At 35.7% G+C, this 25,011-nt stretch overlaps 2 protein-coding genes across 8 annotated transcripts in view; one reads left to right on the top strand and one right to left on the bottom strand.

The window, feature by feature from the left end:
• The window catches only part of LOC136027096 (putative uncharacterized protein DDB_G0282133), a 43,702-nt gene extending 42,744 nt beyond the window's left edge, over positions 1-958 (bottom strand). Inside the window, exon 1 of the mRNA XM_065704049.1 lies at positions 686-958. Coding sequence (XP_065560121.1) covers positions 686-713 — 28 coding nt within the window. The 5' untranslated portion in view covers positions 714-958. The remainder of the gene's footprint in view (positions 1-685) is intronic.
• The window catches only part of LOC136027114 (methyltransferase-like protein 25B), a 125,471-nt gene that overhangs the window by 64,795 nt on the left and 35,665 nt on the right, over positions 1-25,011 (top strand). For 6 of the 7 annotated variants that reach the window (XM_065704078.1, XM_065704086.1, XM_065704070.1 and 3 more), the window contains 4 exons: positions 7,955-8,056; positions 15,896-16,005; positions 21,052-21,168; positions 23,777-23,912. In XM_065704078.1, the coding sequence (XP_065560150.1) occupies positions 7,955-8,056; positions 15,896-16,005; positions 21,052-21,168; positions 23,777-23,912 (465 nt within the window). The remainder of the gene's footprint in view (positions 1-7,954; positions 8,057-15,895; positions 16,006-21,051; positions 21,169-23,776; positions 23,913-25,011) is intronic. The other variant, XM_065704121.1, reaches the window with a different exon arrangement.

Consider the following 25,011-nt stretch of genomic DNA (forward strand, 5'->3'; position numbering starts at 1 on the left):
TTTATATAGTATTTGTCATTGGGAAGTATACCGATTTTTTTTGGGGGGGGGGATTTCCTGGGGATGTATTTTATGAGGGGAGAATTTTCCATTTGGATGAAAGTTCCGGGTGTTTTTTTTTTGATAAATTACGATTGTTATTTATTGATTCCACAATTCTAAGGGAAGAAGAACATATTGTCTGAAACTCACTTTGATCACTCTTTCGAAAAATAGCAAACATTAACGTATGATATGTATATTTGTACTTTGTTTAAAAAAGCTGTCACTAATTAAAAGAGCAGTCACCTGCCATGACTGCACCCAGAAGTTTGAAGGCTCCAACCCCATAGATTTCACTAATTACTTCAAAATATTCTAATCTCTTTTGGCGAAACACAAATCCTTTGTGTTTTAGGGAATTTGTGTTTCTCTAAATTTGTCATCGTGTAATAATTTGTGTGTTAGTGTCTGTAGCCTGCAGATTCATGTTTTTCTACTGGACCACAAAAAAAAATTCATCAAGCTCCCTTTGAATTGGTTGGGTCAACGTAATGGAGATTAGCGAAATAACAATAGTTGGGCAAAGAAAGTTCTAATCATACTATTTTTTACGATCCCAATCAATTTAAAATTTTTGAAGGTTTCATATGGTACATGAAAGTAATTAATAGTGAGTTCTTAAAATATATATTAACGTTTATACCAATGGTTCTTCCATGTGCTAAATCCATTCCTAATTGCTGATAACATACCACGTTAGGCTAGCTTTTCTAATTAACCAGATTTTACTAACTAAACCATTAAAAATACCCGCTCCTTTTTCTATGCTCTTCAAATTTTTTTCAAGGTTTTTGTTGAGGTTGGTTGCTAAATCTACGCGACTGTCTTTAGGTTTAAAGCCGATATTATACCATGAAAAATAATATTGCTAAATCTACAAAACTGTGCTTCAAGAATAAAGTCAATATTATACCATAAAAAAATAACTGAAGCTAAATCTTTGTCGTTGAATTTATTGATGAACAGTGTTTCATAATAACCCATCTATGATACCCATCTGAATCTTCACAGCTGGTTTTCTGAAGTTTTAATCTTAAAAGATAAGCTCAAAACTGCCAAATCTTCTCAGGATTTTTCTTTTTATCGGCGCCGATTTTATTTAGTCATTAAATACCCAAAAGGAGGAGGGCTGGAAACTGTCTTTTGAATACGATCTTAAAAAGTGATTTACGCAAAAATTTGTATTAAAATAGGAATCAGTTGAAATGTTATTTAGGTACATTAAATTACCTCTCAAATAGGATTTTATTTCAAAGGAAGTAGATACTATGATCATAGATTGTACATTCAGTTGTGTACCCATATTCATAGAGATAACCCTATACTGAGACATACACACATATTTTCCCCTGTAGTAGAACCGTGAAGGAAATGTCCTCTGGCCTCTTTCTCTGTAATTCTTTGGTGAATGCTAGAGGGAGGTGGTCGAAATGGTGACTCGATAATTGAAAGATAGTCTCGGAATATTCTAACTAAATTTAATGCTAAAGTTTACATCAGAGAGAAATGAATTTAGCCAACAAACTTGGCACATTAATGGTCCAGTTACAGTAAACGTTTTTGCTGCACAATTTGGTGTATGATGCGTTTTAAAGTTCCAGAAGAAAAGCTCTTTTGGTAAAATTGTGTTTATGTCAATCAGCTTACTTCTACTATGCTATTAAAAAACTGTTTTTTCTTTCATGAAACGATGGTTTTTTTTTACTGTCAAATGTGTAGAAAATCGACCGCCAAACAAAACTTTCAGAACATTTTCTAGTGTTGAATACTTTGGGTCGTCAATTTAGTTAGCAAAAGGCCAATGACATATTGAGGTCAAAGGAAAAAAATTATCGATTTAAGTATTTTTTGACGGTGTCTTTAGTAAACGATACTAAGTAAAGAGACTCTTGTCAATAGAGGCTGAGGAAACGAAATTTCGACATATATATCGGCACGTACATGTAAAGAATCTGGTGTTTAAGCAAATTTCAAATTTTAAATTCATGGAAGTACCAAGAACATTAAAAATTAAATCTGACTGTTTGAACTGGTTGCGCGCGAACCTAAACAACTATATGTATCCTAATTATATGTCCTATTAGAAAAATTGGATATATATCCTAATTAGAAAATTTCGGGAGTTCAATGTTTAATGAAAAAGACCTCCCTATGCAAATATGCAGTTTTTACTAGTAGTGATCACCAAATTTTCAAATAGAAATGTGGTTGAAAAATCGGCCAAAAAAAGCTAAAAACATATGACATCAAATAGTTGAAGAAAGCGTAGCATTTTTTTGAAGGTGTAGTTGTTTTTGGGAATCAACGGATTGTTAATTTTGGAATTGATACAGACGAAAAGCGTTGTTATGTTCAATCAATTGGTTTTGCTGATTCACTTTGACAGTTTAACGTGACAACACTGAAATACATATATTACTTTTCAAAAAATTTCATAATTTTGAGACGACAGGAAGAAAAATCTTGGAATGTCGTGGTTTTCAGGTATAAATAGACCTATGATGAGTCCAGAAGACAAAAAAAAAAATGTTTTTATTTGGATGTGCTTGGTACTTTAAGTCTAATCATAGATTAGCTGGAAAACGGATTTGATGTTGATTAAAATGTATCTTCATATCCAACCTTTCTGATAACCTATAGCAGAGGTTTCCAGTCCTAATTCCAGTGTCCAAAATGCAGGATTTCGCAGGATTTCATGTTTTCCCGAGATGAATGGTTGCCAATCCAATTTAATTTGATGGTTTCTTCTTTTTTTTGTCAAAGAGGTGATAGTATCAAACCAGCGGTTATACAAAATCAAAAATGCAATATATCACGAAATTTGAGCAACGCTTTAAAGTTTTCATGGCATTAAACAGTAATAAAAGAGATGGTGACACAAAAAAATGTTGATTGGCGGGTTTTTGGCTCCTAAACCACAACTGTGGTCTAAAGGCTATCGAGCAAAAATTCTGAGATAAACCATCAGCCAAGACCTTTCAAAAAGCTATCTTTACAGCCTCCCAGTAACGGAGGCTATGCTGGCACCCATTGGTGCAGTCGTCTTGAGCTCCATCATGTTCATACTAATTAAAACAATATTTTACACCGTTTAAAAAGTGCAATTTTAGGCCCAAATTTAAAATCCTTCCACCCAAGAGTGTTTTTCCGGGAATTGAATGATGCTTTGACAAACACTGCATATTGTCAAACAAGGGCTTATCAAGTATTTTTTCGCGGGGGAGTATTTTACTTTTCGGGAGGATTTAAAAAAAAAAAACTACAAAACGTATCAAAATTTGTTCGTATGTATTTCTGTTACTTTTATGAGCTGGACGGAAATTTCGAGGGGGGAATGTCAAACCCGGCCTTGTTATCAACTGATTGAGAATAGTGCGACAAGAAACAATGGACCTGGGCGTTAGACTTAAAATGTAGAACTTTAAGCAAGCATCCTTTATACTGTTACTGAACGCAATTTCATTAATGAAAAGAAGTGAATTTTTGTTAGTTGGTATAATAAAATTAACAATAGACCTACTACGCTTCACTATATCCGGATGCTTGGTTAGATAACTTTTTAAATTAGATCGGTGTTTGATGATTTTCAAGTTCTGACGTTTAAGGAAGTAGGTGTATTAGAAGAATCTATACAAATTGGATCTATTTTGGAGCTGACCTTGTTCCAACAAAGAAGTTGATGATAGCCGAAACGCTGAAACAATGCATTTTTGGCTCTTAGCACCGAAATGTGTCATGCAGTTTTTGTTTCATTGTTTTGTATTCATAGTAGTGATTGTGACCGAGAGGCTACATCGTTTAGAATCAATGAATTATATCTGCACAGCATGATTGCATTGATTGCATTGATTCATAAATTTACGATTTGTCGCTCTTTTTCTCCTACATATACTATATACATTGCAGAAGACTTACATATTTCTAGTATTTACTTATAGGGCTTTTTTGGGGGGAGGGGTACAAAAAAACTTTAAAAAACGCATCAAAAATTTATTTATATACATTTTGTTACGTTTTACAAGTCGGAAGAAAATTTTGAGGGTGGGATTAAACTCCCTAACCCCGCCTGTAGATACTGCCTTACGTATTTAGGGTATTACAGTATTGTTTTTGGCCTTCTAATTTCTTTTAGCATCTCTTGTTGCTATTCTTAAATTTGACATGCGCCATGTTACATGATTGTTTTCGCCCATTCTCCCTCATGGGTCGTCAAAATATGTCATTAAAAAGAACCCGATCACAAAACTCTTCCGCACTGTTCTCCAAACCACAAGTATGGACAAAGTGAAAGGTGATTAGTTATTTCTGTAATTCTTTTACTGGTCACTTTTTCTTTGTTGATTTTGAACAATCAGAAAATATCCTTAATTTCTTATCAGTTTGGAATGTGTTAAACTACTTTTGTTATTTGATAACCAATAAGATATGGCGATTTATGAACAAACAATGATTTAAGAACTCCTAATCTTTGATAATATTTTTCAAAAATTTTAGTGCTAAATTAATTTTCCTAAACCGGTATTTTTTGTAGCAAAGCAGTTGTGTTATCTTCAAAGCTTTGTCGGTCTCAGTAATCATATACGTAACGTCTGTTATAAATTTTTACAGAACCTCCTGTCTTAAGCCCTGTTTTCTGTTGGTGTTTCATAGGCATATCAGAAAGCTGTTAAGCCAATGAAATCTTATCTGTTCTGTTGTAATTATTTCATCTGATTTTTTTTTATTATATATGAATTGTCTGTAACACTGTTTTGGGACAACAGCTGGATGATATCATTTGTCATAATTGTTATATGTCATTGTCATATATCATAAGTCAATTAAGGATGACCAACGTCTATCTCTGATGACAAGTTAAAAGTTCAATCAAAAGTTAACAAATGACTAGTTTCAACAATGAACAAGTTAAAATTTGGCAAGGTTTGTGCCAAAGCTTGCTTGTGTAATTCGAACTTGCGTGGCTTCATTTAAAACCCTATTATTAACAGAGGATAGCACGTATATGAGCGGTTGCCTTGCTCAAAAAACTGTTTTCCCACTCTGCAAATGGAAAAGAAATTTTCAATTCACGGATTTATTTTAGTGTTCGGTCCATAAAATACCAATGGAAATGATGACCCATTGAAGAGATTGGGCCTGAGAGAGACTTATTTGGAATGTTATATTTTAAACAAAAAATAAACTTCGAATGGAGATAACTCCATTTACAGTGAAAATAGATACAAAAGTTTGGATATTTCGACCACATATACAGCGCTGGTCGAAATATCCAGACTTTTGTATCTGTTTTCACTGTCTCATAAATGGACTTATTCCCATTTGAACGTTTATTTGTTTGTCATAGAAAGGCAGTAGGATCATGGAAAGAAAATACCTAATGTAAGGTATTACGTTGAAAATGTATTTTGAACTGCATGAAGTTCCCAGTCAACATCATTCCTATAACTATATGAATATTTAGCCATCGAAAGAGAGTGTATTGGCTTTCAGGATATGTTCAAAGCCAAGAATTGGTTTTTATTGACAGAGGAATCTCAAAAATTGCGAGTCTAAACGAATTGTTTTTGGAAATTTCTTTAATTTTGAAGGCGAAAATATGACAAAAACCTTCTACAAATATTTCAAGAAAAATGGCCATTTGTGTTTTTAAGAATCTAATAGGTTCTAGTGCCTTAAAATTGGTTTCGACAATGATGTTTTAAAATCTAAGCATAAAATTGTAAATAATATAGGTTACAAGCGGATTCAACATATTCGATTTCGTCAAACTCTTTATTAGAAGATTGCTTTAAAACCACGATATTTCGGAAAATTCTCTGTTATTATTATTTGATCTGGCCTGTAAGATGTACAGCTTACGATTAAAGAGTCCGTGCTTACCCTGGGTTGTCTAGTCATGCTATTATACTATACTAGTTATATAGTTATACTATTGTAGTTGAACACACCTGAACAACAGTTCACTTAGTGTTTTACTGTGTAGTCAAAAATAAGGTAGTTGTTTTTACCCTCTAACTCTTAATGATTTTTTATAACTACTTTCTACGATTACAGTCATCGCTTAGTCACTTAAGGATGTATGGTATTTTAGTTATGGATTTTTGAATTTTGACAAAGACATTTTCAATGGCGTCATTTGCAAAAATCTGTGTTTTTTTTAATTCTAGGGTTGCAAACATGTTATTTTTGAAATGTTTTCAGTGAAAATATAAGAGGAAAACATTTTCAATGAAAGTAATTTTCATTGCAAAGCATTTTTAGAACGATAACTTTTTAGAAAAATATTTTTTAATCATGAAGTGTGTGTTCTTAAATATCACTGGAATAGATCATTGGTTTCCTGAATTTGAACTGCTTATTGAATACAGTTGGTCTTTTGTTGTGATTTTTTGTCACATTTTTGTCAATAGACAAGCTCTTGTTAGACTTGGGTTTCAGGATTTATCTGCCCACCGCAGTTAATACTTTCATATTGTTTATATCTAACTCCAATTGTGAAGTGAAATGTTTTAGACGAATGAGCCGCATAAGACTGCTTTATTCTTGTGTCTTATTCCTGAATTGTTGCCTAGTTAAACTGAGTATCTAGTTTGCACCATCCGGCCATAAGGAAAGGGGGGACACCTTCGGGGTTTTCAGCTAAAGTAAATACATTAGCAAAAAATTTGTATTCATTAATTGTGAAAAATCTTTATATTTTAGTCATATAATAATGATAATAATAATCTGTTGTTACCCTCTGCATACAACACAAATGCACTAAAGAGGAGCATAAAAAAATGAAAAGAAAAACAAAAAGAGCACAGAGAAAATAAAAGAACACGCACAATTCGTGACAACTTCAAACACTTTAACACACTTTTTTATTAAAAATAAAATGTCCTCTAATCAGCTACCAATGGGTTCTCCTTATGAAATTACGTAATTCGAATAAAATGTTGCGGGAAGTACGGGTACTTGAGCTGCCTGTCCCCAGCAGTTTAAGGCCTATAGGCTGTACCATTACGGCTTTTCAAACTCACTCCCGCTCTCTTCAGCATATTACATAAATATAACTGAACCAACCCTTTATCCATTGTCTTCTTCATGGTCTTGTACATAAATTAAACATCATAAGTTTTCACAGCTAGCGACGCTAGGCACAGATAGAAGGCAAGTCAGTGGAAAACCGATAATTCTGTTGCAGCGGTATATGAAGTCATCGTAATAAACTGAATTTTAATTTTTATAGAGAAAAAGAGAAGCGCAAAGACAGCACCAGACACCGCCAAAAAGAGCACTCGTCTTTGGAGCTCAAATCTAATGCTCATATTGTACCGCTTTAAAACCTAGATATCGTGAGTTAGTCCGAGGAAAGTCTTGTTTTCTGCTGTTTTAAGGCACCAAACTATGACTTTACCCCGAAGAGGATGAATTTGAAATCATTTTAAAATTCTGAGAAGTCAATTAATTTAAAAGTATCAATAACTATGTTTTAGGCTTCCCAGTTGTGCCATAAAAACAGTGTAGCTTATAATGTAAATATTGACTCCATCCAATTACATGAAAAAAAAAAGACAAAAACAAGAGCTAAGAGCTCATATGGCACTCGTGACGAGGTCGGAAGAGCCAAGAGCTCACATGGTATGAGCTCTAGCAAAATTCTAAAAATTCATAAATTGCTTTAAAAGGAAAATCAGAGGCTTAATGCCGGTCGGGATTTAAGTTTTTATTTTTATAGAGAAAAAGAGAAGCGCAAAGACAGCTGCAGACAGCACCAGATAACTTTCATATCATCAGAAAGGTTTAAGTTTTTGAGAAATCCTGTTCCCCTGAAAGAAAATACTGTCCATATTTCGAATTTTTCTTCTTGATTTAAAGCTAGAAATTTTAAACTCATTCTCAACGCTCATTGTTTTTTTTACCTTTTCAGATTGGGATGAACTTGGCAGATAATGAAGAAATCATCTGGAGAATACAGTTCTGTTTTCGGATTTTGGAACAATATTACTGGCTTATAAATGCTTATACTCTGGTACGGTAAGAAACAAATGAAACAGTTGAATCGCAGACATACATATTTTGAGAATATTGCGGGGACTTTTTCACGTAGGGATGAGGGGATATGATGAGGATTGCTTCCTTTCCCCAGAATTGGACTGACCCTCCTCCCGAAAAAAATAGGACCTAACAATTTATTTCCATGTCCCCTCCTTTAAACCTGTTAACGGGAAAGGACTCATCCTACTCTTCAAGATTGACTGTTGGGAAGGGATGGAACATTTTTGAGCTCTTTGAAGTTTTAACTGATCAGTTAAAGGATTCCTCCCCTGCGGAAAAAATTATATGATATGCCCCTATAGTTTTGATTATATTCATCCAGAGCCTCTAAAGTTTTAGTGTGAGAATTCTCATAATTCACAGAAAAAAAATCCGGAATTTTGGCGGTGTAAAAATAAATTGGAAACATGGAAAGAAATTTTGTTGCGCTCCAAGTGACAGAACCTGAGCAATATACAGAATTTTCTTCTGATTGAAGAAAAACATTTTTTTTTGGAAAATTTGAGTATAAATCAAGAACCTGATTTCTTTTGAAAATCAGAGAGCAAATTTTTCTCTAATGTCGTGGGAGTACTGTCTGCAGCTATTTTTTTGCTTCTTTTTTCCTTTATAAAGAAAACCTTCAGCTATTACGATGACTTCATATATTATTACTAAGAATCAAGCACGGATGCAGAGCCTTATTTTTTGGGAAGGGAGGGAGGGGGGCAGTGCCAAAAAGGGAAAGTGTAACATCCCCCCTCTAAAATTATGTATAAGATAATTAAATTAAGGCTGGGTTTGCTATCGACGTATCGCAACGCAACGGGACATCAACTACCTCATTTTGCCGCTTGCGCAAGGCATTGGGAAACTTTGTCGAGGACGTGATTACCACTAAATATCGATGTTTTTTGGCAAATCAGAGGCAATCCCAGTCAGAGGGAAGGTTACGCACTCGTTGCATTTTGCATATGGTGAGTTGTAATATGTTTGATTGCTCTTTGAAATCATCACGGTGCTGTCAGTTTGTAATACAAGATGAATGGATAATCTAAGCGTTTTGCCACCAACGTAAAAGCCTCTTATAGAAATAGGACAAAACAAAATATAGAAAAATCCTCTCTCAAAATGCAATGTTTGAGAACGCACCCATTGTTTAAATGACAATGTTAAAGGATGAACGGGTTGTTTCTAATGCTATTACCGGTACTTTTGGCAAAGGTATTCAAAATCAAAGAACAAGGAATAAGAAAAGGTCTAGTAAGTTTGCTGGGGAAAATAGACAAGCTCTGCTGATGCTGCAAAACTTGTCCCAATCAAGGTGAAAAGGAGGCGTGGTAAAAGATTGGATGAAGACAAACAGTGAGTTTTGATGTAGTGGACAACAAACTCTTGAGCCTGTTTGATTTTTTGTCCAAACTTTTTCTCTATGAGACTGAGAACTTAATCTAGTTCAGAATATGATGTCAAGATAAAAAGGACAAATAGGTTAAGTGGGGGATAATTGGTGTTAGTGTACCTAGCCCCAGCAGCAGCAAATGCATCTTCGAAAGATATTACTGCTCAAAGGACTTCGTTGAGGTACGCCAGAAAGGATAGTTGGCCTTACATGGTTACTGGTTCTACATGTGAGAAAAAATAAGAATAACCAGGTCTCATGTCAAGGGAGATATGAAATATACACACTTGACTATTGATATAGACTTGGCGGAAGAAACTAAAGAGCGAAATTTCCAACTTCCGATTGGTATGAGCGACACATGATTCTTAAATCTCTTTACTATAGGATGCAAAACCATTCAGCATAAAGAAAGATACAACCTTGACCATCATAATAGATGACAAGCAGGTATCTTCACCACAACTCTAAGCTGTTTCAGTGCCACCAAATGAGGCACACGTTAGATTGCTGGCAGATGAATTGGCATCATTGTCAGGGTATTTCATAGAATGTTGTGTGCCTGCTAGCAATGAGGCAAACATTTATAGCGTTGGTTAAGGAGTCTGGATTTCTGTCAAGTTTAGTGATGTAACTAAAATTATTTCATTTGGACGTATGCATTATGTACGTTTTATCTGTTTCTCTGTCTCGGGGGAACAGTGATAAGGGATGCCAACCTTTGCATGTTTATACAGGCCACAGCACTGATACCGTCCAACCTTCTTGTCTTGGGTCTGCATTCCCTTGGGCTCTCCCTAACAGCACAGAAACGTTCATTCTTGTGTTTATAACGCTTATCGTCTTTGAAAAACATTATTGCGTTGATATGTTTCATTGTTTTTATTTCATAAGACGATCGATCTTTCATTCCTTATTTCTTGTATATAGTATTCAATAGTATAATTTAGAAAGAATTCTTAAAAAATTCTTTTTTTTGGGGGGGGGGCAATCGCCCCAATCCGATTATTCCGAGATTATTATGTTACGTGATGTGATTTTAATTGTTTGTCTACTTTAATCCTAGTGAGATAAGCAGCATTTGTGAGATTCTTCGACAATTTTTTATTTATCTTATTTATTTAGTGTCATCGCCCAATCCGGTAGCTGTTTGTTAACCGTTTTTTCTTTTTTAATATTTTGAGGAATTGTCTTTTTCTCGGAAAACAGCCATTACAAGGTCATGTTTGAAATAGGAAAAAAAATATGGAAATCAAAACTGCATACATTCATTAAATATAAGTCAGAATAACTACAGAAATACACACAAATTCTAAGATAACTAATACCGGGAACATGACTTACTAGTTCTAGTACCCGATGAAAATAGATTAAATTGAATAGATGGCATGATAGTATGAACTTGTTTGTGTGGTGTATCGGTCCGATTATTGCTTGTTCAAATTGACGTGCTAGGAAAATTAAAGGAAATAATGAAAACGGTAGGGCAGAAGGCTATATTCAAGGCTGTGATCAGGGGAGTTACTGGGTTTGACCCCCCCCCCCTGTTTCCTTTCAACTTGTAAAAACTTAAAAAAAAATGCATATAAACAAACATTTGATGCGTTTTTTTAAGGTTTTTGTAAAACCTTACCGAAAAAATAAGCTCCCTAACAAAAATCCTCGATTTGCCTTTGGCTATACTATTTAGGCTATTTTAATTATTATAGAAATCAGGTGTTATTTACACCAATCTGAAATTAGCTTGAGTTTTTTTTTTTTTTTAGTTTATTCGACCTAAATATCTAATGATTTTTGTTGAGATTCCCGCTTTCCTAGAATAAGATGTATATTTTTTTTTGTTTAGCATGGTTTTTAATCAGCCCTAAACGATCTGATGTTATTGGTGCAACAATGACGGGTTATGCTGCATCAGTTCACAAAAATATGGCTGGGGGGATTATGGTTAGCAAAAGGTATTTTTTAATGTCTTGGTGGGGGGGGGGGGGTTAGTGTCAGTTTTTTTAATTTTTCGATGACAATTCAAAAGGGATCTTGGAGCCCTGGGTCACCTCTGAAATTTAGATTGGGCTGCTAGGTCCTCATTAAAGTCTTGATAGGGCTCTACTAAGCACGTTAATATTTACCCTGAGCAGTCTTAGGATCTTTTCAAGTTGGAAATGACAAGCTCTAGTCCCTCTACAACATTAAACATTTTTTTTTGTGAAAAAGTTTCATGACAAAGCTGAAATTCTTTGGTAGAACTCTGCATGATGGAAGGAACCTAATCCTGATTCAGAGTACAGTATAGAAGTTGTAAATACGGCACGAAGATGGCCTCTGGATTTTTATGGTACTTGGTATTAACCAAGTAACATATAGCGATCGCAAATTCTGTCAGTCTGTCGGTCTGTCTGCCTGTCGGTCTCTCCCGGTTTTGCTACTTTAGGTACTTCCAGGTAAGCTAGGACGATAAAATTTGGCTGGCGTATCAAGGATCAGACCAGATTAAATTACAAATAGTCGTTTTCCCGATTTGACCATCTGGGGGGAGAGTGGGGGGGGCGGTTAATTCGGAAAAATAGAAAAAATGAAGTATTTTAAACTTACTAACGAGCGATGGGACCTTTATGAGATTTGATATTTGGAAGGATATCGTATCTCAGAACTTTTACTTTAAATACCAACCAGATCCGGTGGCATTGGGGGGATTTGGAGGGGGGGACCTAAAATCTTGGAAAACACTTAGAGTGGAGGGATCGGGATGAAACTTGGTGGGGAAAATAAGCAGAAGTCCTAGATACGTGATTGACATAACCGGAACGGATCTTCTCTGTTTGGGGGAGTTGGGGGGGGAGGGTTAATTCTGAAAAATTACAATAAATGAGGTATTTCTAACTTACGAAGGAGTGATCGCATCTTAATGAAATTTGAAATAGGAAGGATATCGTGTCTCAGAGCTCTTATTTTAAATCCCGAATGGATTTGATGACATTGGGGGAGTTGAGGGGGACCTGAAATCTTGGGAAACGCTTAGATTGGAGGGATTCGGGATGAAACTTGGTGGGGAAAATAAGCACAAGTCCTAGATACGTGATTGACATAATCAGAACGGATCAGCTCTCTTTGGGAGAGTCGGGGGGGGGGGGGTAGTTCTGAAAAATTAGAAAAAATGAAGTATTTGTAACTTACGAACGGGTGATCAGATCTTAATGAAGTTTGATATTTGAATTTGATATATTCTGAACCGAAAATTTTGGAAAATACTTAAAGTGGGGAAATCAGGATGAAACTGGGTGGGAAGAATAAAAAATAGGTCCAAGATATGTAACTGACATAACCGGATCGGATCCGCTCTCTTTGGTGGAGTTGGGGAGGGGGGAATAATTTGGAAAAAATAGAAAAAATGAGGTATTTATAACTTACGAACGGGTGATCAGATCTTAATGATGTTTGATATTTAGAAGGATCTTGTGATTTAGAGCTCTTATTTCAAGTTCCGACCCGATCCGGTGACAATGGGGGGAGTTGGAGGGTGGAAACCGAATTCTTCGAAAACGTGAAAATTGGGGTATCTTTATCTTACGAATAGGTGATCGGACCTTAATGACCCTTGATATATAGAAGGATCTTATGTCTCAGATGCTCAATTTTTGACTCGAATTGGATCCGGGGACATGGGGTAGGAGGGGGGAAACAGAAATCTTGGAAAACGCTTAGAGTGGAGAGATCGGGATGAAACTTGATGGGAAGAGTAAGCACGAGTTCTAGATACGTGATTGACATAATTGGAACATATCCGTTCTCTTTGGAAGAGCTGGGGGGTGTTAATTTGGAAAAATTAGAAAAATTGAGGTATTTTATTTTAAGAACGGGTGACTGGATCTTAATGAAATTTGATATTTAGAAGGAATTCATATATCAGAGCTCTTATTTCAAATCCCGACTATATCTGTTTACATTGGGGGGAGTTGGAGGGAGAAATCGGAAATCTTGGAAAACGCTTATAGTGGAGGAATGAGGATGAAACTTGGTGGGTTTCATAAGCAAATGTTGTAGATACGTGATTAACGTAACCGTACTGGATTTGCTTTCTTTGGGGGAATTAGGGGGTGATGTTCAGTGCTTTGGCGAATTTGGTGCTTTTGGACGTGCTAGGACGATGAAAATTGGTAGGCGTGTCAGGGAGCTGCACATATTGACTTAAAAAAGTCATTTTCCTCGATTCGACCATCTGGTGGGCTTAAGGGAGAGGAAAAATTAAAAAAAATTAGGTATTTTATAACTTACGATGGGTGATCGGATCTTAATGAATTTTGATATTTAGAAGGACATCGTGACTCAGAGCAATTATTTTAAATCCCGACCGGCATTAAGCTTCTGATTTTCCTTCTAAGTCAATCCATTGATTCTTAGAAATTTGCTAGAGCTCTTACCATATGAGTTCCTGGCTCGTAGCTCTTCCGGCCTCGTCACAAGTGCCATATGAGCTCTTAGCTCTTGTTTTAGTTAGTTTCTACTTTCTACTATTTAACTTAGATTTTAGGCTATGAAAATTTTCTTTTGTGCAACGACTATGAATAATATTGCAACCCGTCGTACATAAACTTATTGCCAACTTGTTATATATGCATTCCTGCAAATATATTACAATAATGCAATAAGCATGCAACCATAGAGAAAAACATGGCAACAGATGGCTAAACTGCCTAAAAAATACTAACAAGAAAAAACAAAATCCAGAAACATAATTAATTATCAAAACCTCTGCGCATTGTTTTGTTGTTTTAAATTAGTGTATAGTTTTAAGGAGTGCCAATGCTTGAGATTACAGTTCAAAGCTGGTTGCAGTCTAAGGTCTCGTTAGTCGACTTAATGGAGCCGTCATAGCCGGGTGGATTGGTGCGCTGGACTTTGGATCCTTTGTCCGAGAGGACGAGGGTTCGAATTCTAGTGTATCCAATTATTTGGTTTGGGATGGGGGTCAATGGCTTGACTCTGTAAGCTCAGCCAGAATCGACCCAGCTCTGAATGGGCATATAGAGAAATCTGGGAACGTAAACAGGAAGGGTGTGTAAAAACACAGGATGGTTAGCCCTCATCCCCCCATTGCACATCCTGGCTGAAGGGCCTTGAGAGGGAGATTCACACCGCATGATCGGACCTTAAGGGTCTAGTACCGCATCCTTCACCTTTCTCTTTTTTTTAGGCAACTTATGAAAGGTCCTACCTTATGCTGCTATGAGGCTGTGGAAGATTTCCCTCCTAAAGACAGAGTTTATAGATCTATTAGTGCCTAAGCACTGTATTCAAGAATTATTGTGTTAATGCACACATATTTCACTCACAACGCATTAGTTCTCAAATAATGTGCGTTGTATTTTGAGTCAAGGTAGCGTAGCCTTAGCGTTCAAATGCTAGATTTTTTGAAACAAAAGAAAAGACTGAGTTGATTTTTATCTTTCAGGAAAAGTAATTAAGCATTAGTTTATTATATAGTTTATTATTTATTATATTATGTAGTTTGTTAGTCATTCTAACTGTAAGGCTTGGATTTGGTGCCGGGAAATGGAGAATAAAGACGGTTTCAAATAGAAACGTCGCATTTTGAAACCGTTTTTAATGAGCGTGTAATCACTTAAAGAGAAAAAATTTCTTCTATGGACATATCACTTTAATTATGTTGAGGGTTCGATTACTTCTTCGTTTAATTGGTGAGGAGGACACAGAACCAAAGGGGACATTCTGTTAGCGAAGCCTGCCAAAGGGTTTACAACATTTCACATTGCCCAAGCGAGAGAAATCGTAACCTGAAGGCGGTTTCGCCAAATCCATTTTTCCAAAAAACCGAAAAACGAGTTTGAAAATTTTGACATTTGTATCTCAGAATCAGTTATACCATGCTGCAAGTGATTCGGCAAAACGGCTTTAAAAAATGTGATTCGGCAAAAAAAAGAACTGCAAAATGCAGGCTGTTAGAGATATCTTACAGCAATGTCAATTAGACCCTTCGAAAGAGAATTTTTTTTGCCCAAGACGGCATTTGTATCTCAGTTTCGACAAAATTACTATTTTCGGCTGAAATATATCAGGCGACGAAATGTATTAATTTAGTAATATGTGAATATATTATTTGGACTTACAGGATAGACGTAGTGCAGTATGTACTGGGCTGATTGTCTTGCGTGGCATTGAATCAGTATCTTTAGTAAGGAGCTCTAAGCCAATCAAAGAACACAAAATCGCCTCAGCCAAGAGCAATAGGTCGAAGTTAGAGACAGGAGCTTCAACATCCCCTTTTTAATTTCGTATCTTTATTTTAAATTTGGCTTACCAAATTTTTTAAGATAACATTCATATAAATTCAATTAGATTCTGGTGAATATTAATTAGGGGGCTTTATTGTTTGTGTGGTTAATTTATTCTCTCTATCTCCACTTTTATCCGTTATAGGACTTTTTTAGTTGTGACCATTGGTCAAAGTTGCCCTGGTCATGGCAAAAATTCCTTCCTTCAGTTGGACCAGTGGAATTGAGTAGATGGATAGAATCTGGTGAACAAAGGTAATTCTTAGTTGTTTTTTTTTTTTTTGTACTCTAAATTGTCAAAACAAAGAGAGAAAAATTTCGAGAAAAAAAAACAGAACAATGGTTTTATGGCCAGTAGAAAGAAAAGACGACAGTCGTGACGCAATATTTTTCCTGTGTAAGACTAGACGTCTTGAGCGTTAAGAAAAAAAAATAATATAAAGCATAACCAATTAAAAGAGAAAATAAATAAAATCTAAAGTCAAAATTTGAAAATAACAAGATCAAACCAGTATGTATATACAAATACTGCTCCACAAGTAGCTTTTGTGCATATATATTTGCAACAAATATCCTTATGAACACAGCCAAGTGCGTTCAAAAGACCAACTTGCATATTTTATAGTCTATACGCTGTGTGGTGTAGTATGAAGAAACATTTATATATATATATATATATATATATATATATATATATATATATATATATATATATATATATATATATATATATATATATATATATATATATATATATATATATATATATTGCTATGGATATATATATATGATTGCTATGGATATGTATATCTGTAAATTAGTGTAAATATAAAACAGAAGTAAAAATAATAATAAATGTAAATATGATAAACTTTACCAGAAAAAGTTGTAAATTTGATAATTTGAACACTGACCTGATTCAGAAATTCGTAATTTCGCTTTCAGATTGTATCCATTACCCGCTAGGGAGTACATCAGTTTCTTCTTATCTTTTCAATTGTCAGTCTTTTGTGGCTCTGTTTTTGCCACCTCAGCTTTTTTTATTACATTTTTTTATGTTCAGAGGTTCATTTTCAGACAAGCTCAAATTTGGGAAAATTAAAATTATATTATAGGTGCGGGAGGGCAAGTTTTATGAATTCGTGGAAACAGCGAACTAGAAATTGTGGAAACAAAGTTGAAAAAAAAAATCAGATTTTTCGCAGTAGAAAATCTAGCCTACGGTTACACAAAAAGAGCAAAAAATTGATTTTTGTTTGAATTGGCATTCTATTGCAAAACCATTTTGATATTAAATTGTTCATTTTTCTACTAAACTTTAAAGAGAAATATCCTGTTTTAGGACGGACAAAAACTTCTACGCATCAGGACAACTAAATGAGTTAAAATAGGTTGCACCAATCGAACTGATGCGCTTTGTCTAGAGTGTTAGAATATGAATATTAGTTTCACAAAGGATTTTGCATGATTCATTTTGAATATCACTAATTTAGGAAAACAGTCTTCCTTTTCTCCTTCTGTCTCCTTTTTTTTTTTAATGTGTTTGTGCTCTGTGCGTGTGTGTTTGTGTCTCTCTGTGTGTGTGTGTGTGTGTGTGTGTGTGTGTGTGTGTGTGTGTGTGTGTGTGTGTGTGTGTGTGTGTGTGTGTGTGTCTGTGTGTGTGCGTGTGTTTGTGCGTCTGTGTTTGGGCGTGTGTGTCTGTGTGTGTGCGTGTGTTTGTGTGTCTCTGTGTTTGTGTGTGTGTGTGTGTGTGTGTGTGTGTGTGTGTGTCTGTGTGTTTGTGTGTGTGTGTCTGTGTGCGTGTGTTTCTGTATGCATATGTCTGTGTGTGTGTGTGTGTCTGTGTGTGTGTGTGCATGTTTGTGTGTCTCTGTGTGTGTGTCTCTGTGTGTGTATGTCTGTGTGTGTGTGTGTCTGTGTGTATGTGTGTGTCTGTGTCTGTGTGTGTGTGTGTATGTGTGCGTGTGTGTCTGTGTGCGTTTGTGTCTATATGCATATGTCTGTGTGTGTGTGTCTCTGTGAGTTTGTGTGTGTGTGTCTCTGTGTGTGTATGTCTGCGTGTGTGTGTCTGTGCGTGTGTGTCAGTGTGTATGTGTGTGTGTGTGTGTGTGTGTCTGTGTGCGTGTGTGTCTGTATGCATATGTCTGTGTGTGTGTGTCTGTGTGTATGTCTGTGTGTGCGTGTGTGTGTGTCTGTGTGTGTGTGTCTGTGTGTGTGTGTTTGTGTGTGTCTCTTTGACACACACACACAGACACAGCAGCAGCAGCAGCAGTTGGTTCATATTGCTCTTAGATCAATTGAGCATATCTTTCACCATTCCCTAAAAGTTCTGGTATAATACCCTCAGCTATTTTGAGGTATGCGCTTTTCACAATCTGCATACACATCGGATGTTTTGATTGAGTCATACACTGCCCTCAACATTCCCTGGAAGCTTTACTTTAATATTTTTTGCCTTTTTGGACACGAAGGATCAAAAATGTTTCCCCTTTTCTGATAACATATATCATATACAAGCAATCGGTAAATTGTATAAATTATAATCCTTGCCCCATGGGCTGTGAGGGGTTTTGTCACCCCTATAGACCTTGTCATTATTGGAATTTTTAACTCTGCTGATTAAAATGAATGTTTTAAAGCTTTGTTGCATGTTTTTTTTTTTGCAAAAAAGAAGCGTGGTGGAGGAGGGGGCTTCTTGACCTCCAATTACTTTTGACTCTAAAAAAGAAATATTAGAACCTCTAATTCCCGATCGAATGAGCTGCCTCCGAAGTTTCTATGATCCTTCCATATGAGGGGCCTAGGTAAAAAAAAATCAAATCAATAATAATGTATAGAATATACTTCGCTCTTGTACTTAGGCAGGGCAGTAGCGTTGCCCATGATAAGAGCCATGTTAAAACGCCAAAGATCCCATTCTCTCTAGTTATCTAATTTCTTTGACTTAAGATACCGTACACCATGCAGAGGGATTGTTTAGTTCAAATAAAAGTCATGTTGAAACGCCGAAGATTCCATTCTCTTCAGTTTCCTAATTACTTTGAATGAAGCGACCATGTACCAAAAAGCGGTTTTTCTTTTACGTTTGGCCAGAAACTAGGATTTTCATTTTTTTTTTTTTTCAAAACATTATTATTTTCGTGAGTATCGTCTAATGTCGTTTCCAAGTTAATGATCAATCTTTGATTCATTGTTAGACTGGATGTGATTGCAAAATCTCGAGTTATTTTTACGTCGATTATATACATGGTGTCATTTCTATTATTAGAGTCTTATCACTACTGACTAACGGGAAATCCTTTTTTATGCGTCAGTTAATGGTTAGTTAAAGTGTTCTTAGCAATAAACAAAATAATAAAAAAAACTTGATTTTTTCATCACGTAAGTTTTATTGGGTGATTTAAAACACAAAAGCATAAATTAGTGCAGAAACAAGAGCCAAACTGTCGTTGTAAAGCAGTAAATTCGTTTTATGTTTATGGTTATCCAGCTGTCAGAAGCCGAAAAGAGCTCTGGTATTATAACTCTGTAAACTCAACATAACTCCAAAAATTATAAAGTAAAAACATCCTTAATAAAAGAATCATATTACCGTTGCTTCAACATAAGTTCACAATGTGTGTACGAGCTTTCGCGGGCCAAAAAATAAAGTTATACCGTGACTTCGTATATGCGACATTCTAGCTCTTTTTCGGGAGGGGGGTGCAACTGAAAATGTTGAATGTAACCTAATTCTAATACCCTAAAAGTCATGATGTATACAAATCCTGTAAAAACCGATCAAACCTCTTATAATCATGCTCAGTCCCTCCATGAGTGCTTCTGAAGTGTCATGGATCTTCTATCGCCCATATCCTAGAGTGTGTGCCTATGTTTGAGACAGATAATGCTAACCATTTCATCCATATTCTGCTAGTTTTTTTTATCTTAGTTACGGGTAGAAGACTCCAAAATCGTTGAGTCTAAATCTGAAATTTTATAATTGTAAATAATAATTTGAATGTAAGTTTGGGTATAAACTTTAGAAGGAGGAAATTAGGTATTGCAGAGTGGTCCATTGTCTTTGTTACAACTTTTTATATTTCATAATTTTTCTGACAATACATGCAAGTTTGGAATTGTTTCCTTTTTATACTCATTTTGAGAATAAAACGGGGTTCGTTGAGGTTCTTTCAAAAAAAGGCAAGAAACTTTGATTGTATAGGGTAAATGACCAAATATGTAAATGAAACGCACATGTGCACCTATACTTTCATGTTGTTAGTGACACTTACCCCACTAGCTTCCAAGGTTTTATGTCGGTTTTCAACCATCCATTCTTCTATATTTTTGACAGGGGCGTAATTTGCTACGGGGCAGGGGGAAAACTACCCCTCCAACCTCAGTTTACCTCCCCCCTTCAGCTGAAATTTAGTCTCTTCGAAGTTTTTGTTAAATAAGCCTGCATAATTCAAGCATCTAGAGAAACGGGTCAGTTTTCTTTAGTATATCTTTGCCTCTACCTTACTATATGGCTTATTTTTCATTTTTCATTGTCATTTTCACTTGATTTGGGAAAATTGGCTCACACTTTGCTCCCTCCCCTCAGGGTTTTTACAAAATTACGCCACAGATTTTTAACCAGCTGTCACAACAATTACGCCACTTTTAATAAGAATACCGATAAAAATTAGAATAAATGGAAAATGTTTAAAATAAATATTTTTAACTATTTTAGAATTTGGTCATCAATTTCTTAATTTATTTTGTTTATTAAAGTAAAACTTTTTTTTAAGACGGAAAACCTAGTTCCCTACCCAAAATATTTATATAAGAATGTGTTTGAAATTATGACACCTGGGTCAAGTATTTCATCAAGGAAAGCGTTTTTCGCGATAAAACAGTACAGTCCCAGTATTTTCAGCTTCAGATTCTTTACCTACACCTGGAATGTGCAGAATAATTATTTTGATGGTGTAGTGTTTTTCTTCTCTTTCTTTATCAAAGATATAGGAATCTACAAGACATTTAGGAGCAATGCTCCTCCTCGTTTCTGCGTAAATGCTTCATAGTAATAGGGGCATAACGTGCTCTGGGGCAGGGGGCAAACTGACCCAGTTTGCCCACTGGCGCAGGGGGCAAATCAGCTCAAAATTTTGCCCCCCCCCCCGGAACCTAAAACGAAATTACGCCCCTACATACTAGCATAAGAGAATATGTTAATGTAATGTACTGCCAAAACATATATTGATTGAGCTACATCGACAATTTTTGTATATAAGGTGATGTTTATAATAATTAAAGTATACATTTTTATTCTAGAAGAGTTTGGCCCCTCTCTTTACTGTGCTATCGGAGGTTAACTCGGATTTCCAGTCTTGACAGGAAACCAGTCTCTAATCTTGAATCCTTGGAAAAGTTGATTGGAAGACCTCTTAGGTAACTCTTTTTTATCTCTGAATTTACATGGAAAACATCTACCCTGGATTATTATTTATAAGCTTTGATAGACTTTCATTTGCAACGTAGAAAAACTTCTTTCCTATCAAGGCCTTACCAGGTAAGGAGATTTGAACCCGTCTCTCCCTGTCTGAAATATTATTTCATTATTATAAGCTTTGATAGACTATCAATTGCAGTTTAGAAAAGCTTCTTTCCTATCAAGGCCTTACCAGCTAAGGAGGTCTGAACCCATTCTCCCTCTCTGAAATGTTATTTCTTTATTATAAGCTTCGATAGACTATCGAACTATAGACTATGCAGTGTAGAAAAGCTTCTTTCTTATCACGGCCTCACCAGCTAAGGAGACTTGAACCCGTTTCTCCCTTTCTGAGATGTTATTTGTTTATTATAAGCTTTGATAGACTATCATTTGCAGTGTATAAAAGCTTCTTTACTATCAAGACCTTACCAGCTAAGGAGATTTGAACCCGTTTCTCCCTCTCTGAAATGTTATTTCTTTATTATAAGCTTCGATAGACTATCATTTGCAGTGTAGAAAAGCTTCTTTCCTATCAAGGCCTTGCCAGCTAAAGTGATTTGAACCCGTCTCTCCTTCTCTGAAATGTTATTTCTTTATTATAAGCTTCGATAGACTATCGATTGCAGTGTAAAAAAGCTTCTTTCCTATCAAGACATTCCCTCTGAGATAGAGAAGAATGCGCTTTGCACGAAAGTATGCAAGTTGGCAGCTCTGTTCAATCTGTTAAATTCACTTCTGACGAAGTTGTCAACTACTCACGTTTAAAGCTAATGTAAATTGACGCAAAAAAAGACAGTGATTTTCACTCTTCCTCATCCTGTCTGAGGTAAAGAAAAATAAGTGAATTTCACACGAAAAATGTGCAAGTTGGCAACCCTGTTGCAGCCTACTGGGATGTCGCTTGTTTTTCCCGAGTTACATCAAGTAAACCAACCAGGATCTTACCAGGAGTTGCCAGATCTTAATGACATTTGATATTTAGAAGGACCTCGTGTCTCTGGGCTCCTATCTTAAATCCCGACTGGATTCGGTGACATTGGAGGGTGTTGGAGGGGGAAACTGGAAATCTTGGAAAACCCTTAGAGTGGAGAGATCGGGATGAGGTAGGAAGAATAAGCATAAGTCCTAGATATGCGGTTGACATAACCGGACTGGATTCGCTCTCTTTGGGGGAGTTGGGGAGGGGGGATTTCCAGTGTTTTGATGAGTTCGGTGCTTCTGAACGTGCTAAGACGATGAAAATAGGCAGGCTTGTCAAAGACCTCCACAAATTGACCTGATTACAGTTTTTTCCCCTATCCGACCATTTAAGGGGGGGGGGCTGGAAGGAGAATCGTGAAAAATGAGGTATATTTATCTCACGAATGGGTAATCGGATCTATATGAAACTTGATGTACAGAAAGATGTCATGTCTTAGATGCTGTATTTTCAATTCAGATCGGATCCAGGGAAATTGGACGGTGGAGGGGGGAAAACAGAAATTTTGGAAACCTTAAATCTTGGAAAACGCTTAGAGTGGACAGATCGAGAGGAAACTTGATGGGAATTATAAGCACAAGTTCTTAATACGTTATTGACCCCGGATCCAATATCTTTGGGGGAGTTGTGGGATTTCTAGTGCTTTGGTGAGTTCGAGAATAAACACAAGCTCTAAATGCGTAATTGACATAACCAGACCGGATTTTCTCTCTTTGGGGGAGTTGGGGGGGGGTCAATGCTTTGGCGAGTTTGGTACTTCTGGACGTGCTAGGACGATGAAATTTGGTAGGCGTGTCAGAGACCTGCACAAATTGAATTGATAACAGTCGTTTTCCCCGATTTGACCATCTGGGGGGCTGAATGGTCTTGGCTCTTCCAATCTCGTCACCAGTGCCAAATGAGCTCTTGGCTTTTGTTTATTATTAAAAGATTCTTTCCTGGTCTTGCCCCTGCCTTATCTAAAATAGTATACCCATTTTTTCATGCTCTCATTTGTATAATTTGCAATCGGAAAGGCATTCTGGTCTAAGAAATCGTTTATTTATTAAAATTGACGTTGCCATGATTTTTGGACTGACCATGTATTAATGGGTTTTAGTGATGCTAAATTCCAATATCAGATATTGTGAATTCCAGTATGCATGATACAGATTTTTCAATATCCTCTTTCTCCCCTCCCACTGAAATATAATTTTTTTTAAGACTCTACAAGTTTGGTATAAGTCTCCAGTCTTTTTCTTAATTTGGTGAATATCAAAATGTGGTGAATCTTGTATACAGGTAGATACTGGCGATCCAAAATCAAAACACTTTCTCTGCAAAAAGTAATTTCGGTAAAAGCTACTCAAATGTTTGCTGTGTTACTTGTGGAAAAGTACAGACGCATTGTTTAAGGCCACTTAGTTATTAAAGGAAAGAATACAGCGGTAAATATACAGATGGCAGCAATTGGTAGACTATGACAACAGATAATGCGCTGTGATTTTGAATGGCCGTGTAATTAAAGACATTTTTGACTATATGTCTTTTTTATTTTATTTTAACAGAGAAAATTTTCATCTTTTTATTTGGAATCTTATTTTCAGTAACGAAGAAAATGCAACTTTTGAATCGCCAAGCGAAGAAATAACTTCAGCTGCTCAACAACACAAAGATCTGTTAAATATATTTCGGAAACATGTTAAGTCGAAAAAACAACATGAAATATTTCGCATCGGTAAGGTGAGTTTTAAGGTGAATCCTAATAATACTCTAAGAAATGTATTAGTTGCAGGGCTGTATCCAGGATATTTCATTGGGGGGAGTTTTCTTAGGGGGGTACATAAGAAAACTCTGAAAAAAACGTCAAAATTTTTTTTATCTGCGTTTTTGTTACGTTTTTATGAGTTGGGTAAACACTTCCAGGGGGGGGGGGGGGGGCTTAAAACATAATAGTTTTTGGTAGTTTATCAAAAGCAAATTGCCTACGTGCGTTTTGAACTGCTAAGGTGAGATAACAAAAATACAATACTAATTAAATATCTGAAGTGTTGTTTACTTCCTTCTTATATTCTATGTTTGAAACACTAAAAAAGGACTTGCATTTTTAAAATTTAATTTATAACAATATTGTGTCATGGTGTTTCGAGTGAAATGTTGGGTGTTCAATTGAAATTACACAAAGCGCTATATATATATATATATATATATATATATATCCTTTTTCTTCTGAATTCACCTGACGCTTAGCATGGCGACCATAAGCTGAATTTAGGAGGGGGCTATGAAAAATACATTATATCCTTCAATATCCGTATGTACTTCATTATTTTTATTAGGGAGCTCCTTATTGTACAAACCCACGATTTTCCTTTAAAAATGTGAACTATAATTTTGATATTGGCCTTGCGTTCAAAACCAACAAAAACAGAAAAAAAAAATGGTGGCAGAAAATTTTGCCAACATTGGTGGGTTCTGCTAAAAACACATCTGCTCCCTTAGCAACATTCTCTGGTGTGAACCACATGAAGCAAAATGAGTGAAAATGGAGTTCGCAACATAATCATGAATTTTTAATCTTTAAAAATTCCAAAAAATAAAAAAAATAAATTTGTCATTTGGATTATCCAAATCTTAAAAAAATTAATTAACTCGAAAAAAAACGTTCATATGATCTTTAAATCACGAAACTAAAACTCCAGAAAAAGCCAAATGTAGATTTCGCTTCTGTTTGGAAAATTTGTCTATAGCCAGCTCTTCCAAATTGACCTCTTTTACTCTACACCTGTGAATACTTAATAAGCACAAATCTGATAGGCGTTCTTCACTTCAACATGAATCA

The sequence above is a fragment of the Artemia franciscana genome, chromosome 1, assembly GCF_032884065.1.
Source record: "Artemia franciscana chromosome 1, ASM3288406v1, whole genome shotgun sequence".
Lineage (NCBI taxonomy): Eukaryota > Metazoa > Arthropoda > Branchiopoda > Anostraca > Artemiidae > Artemia > Artemia franciscana.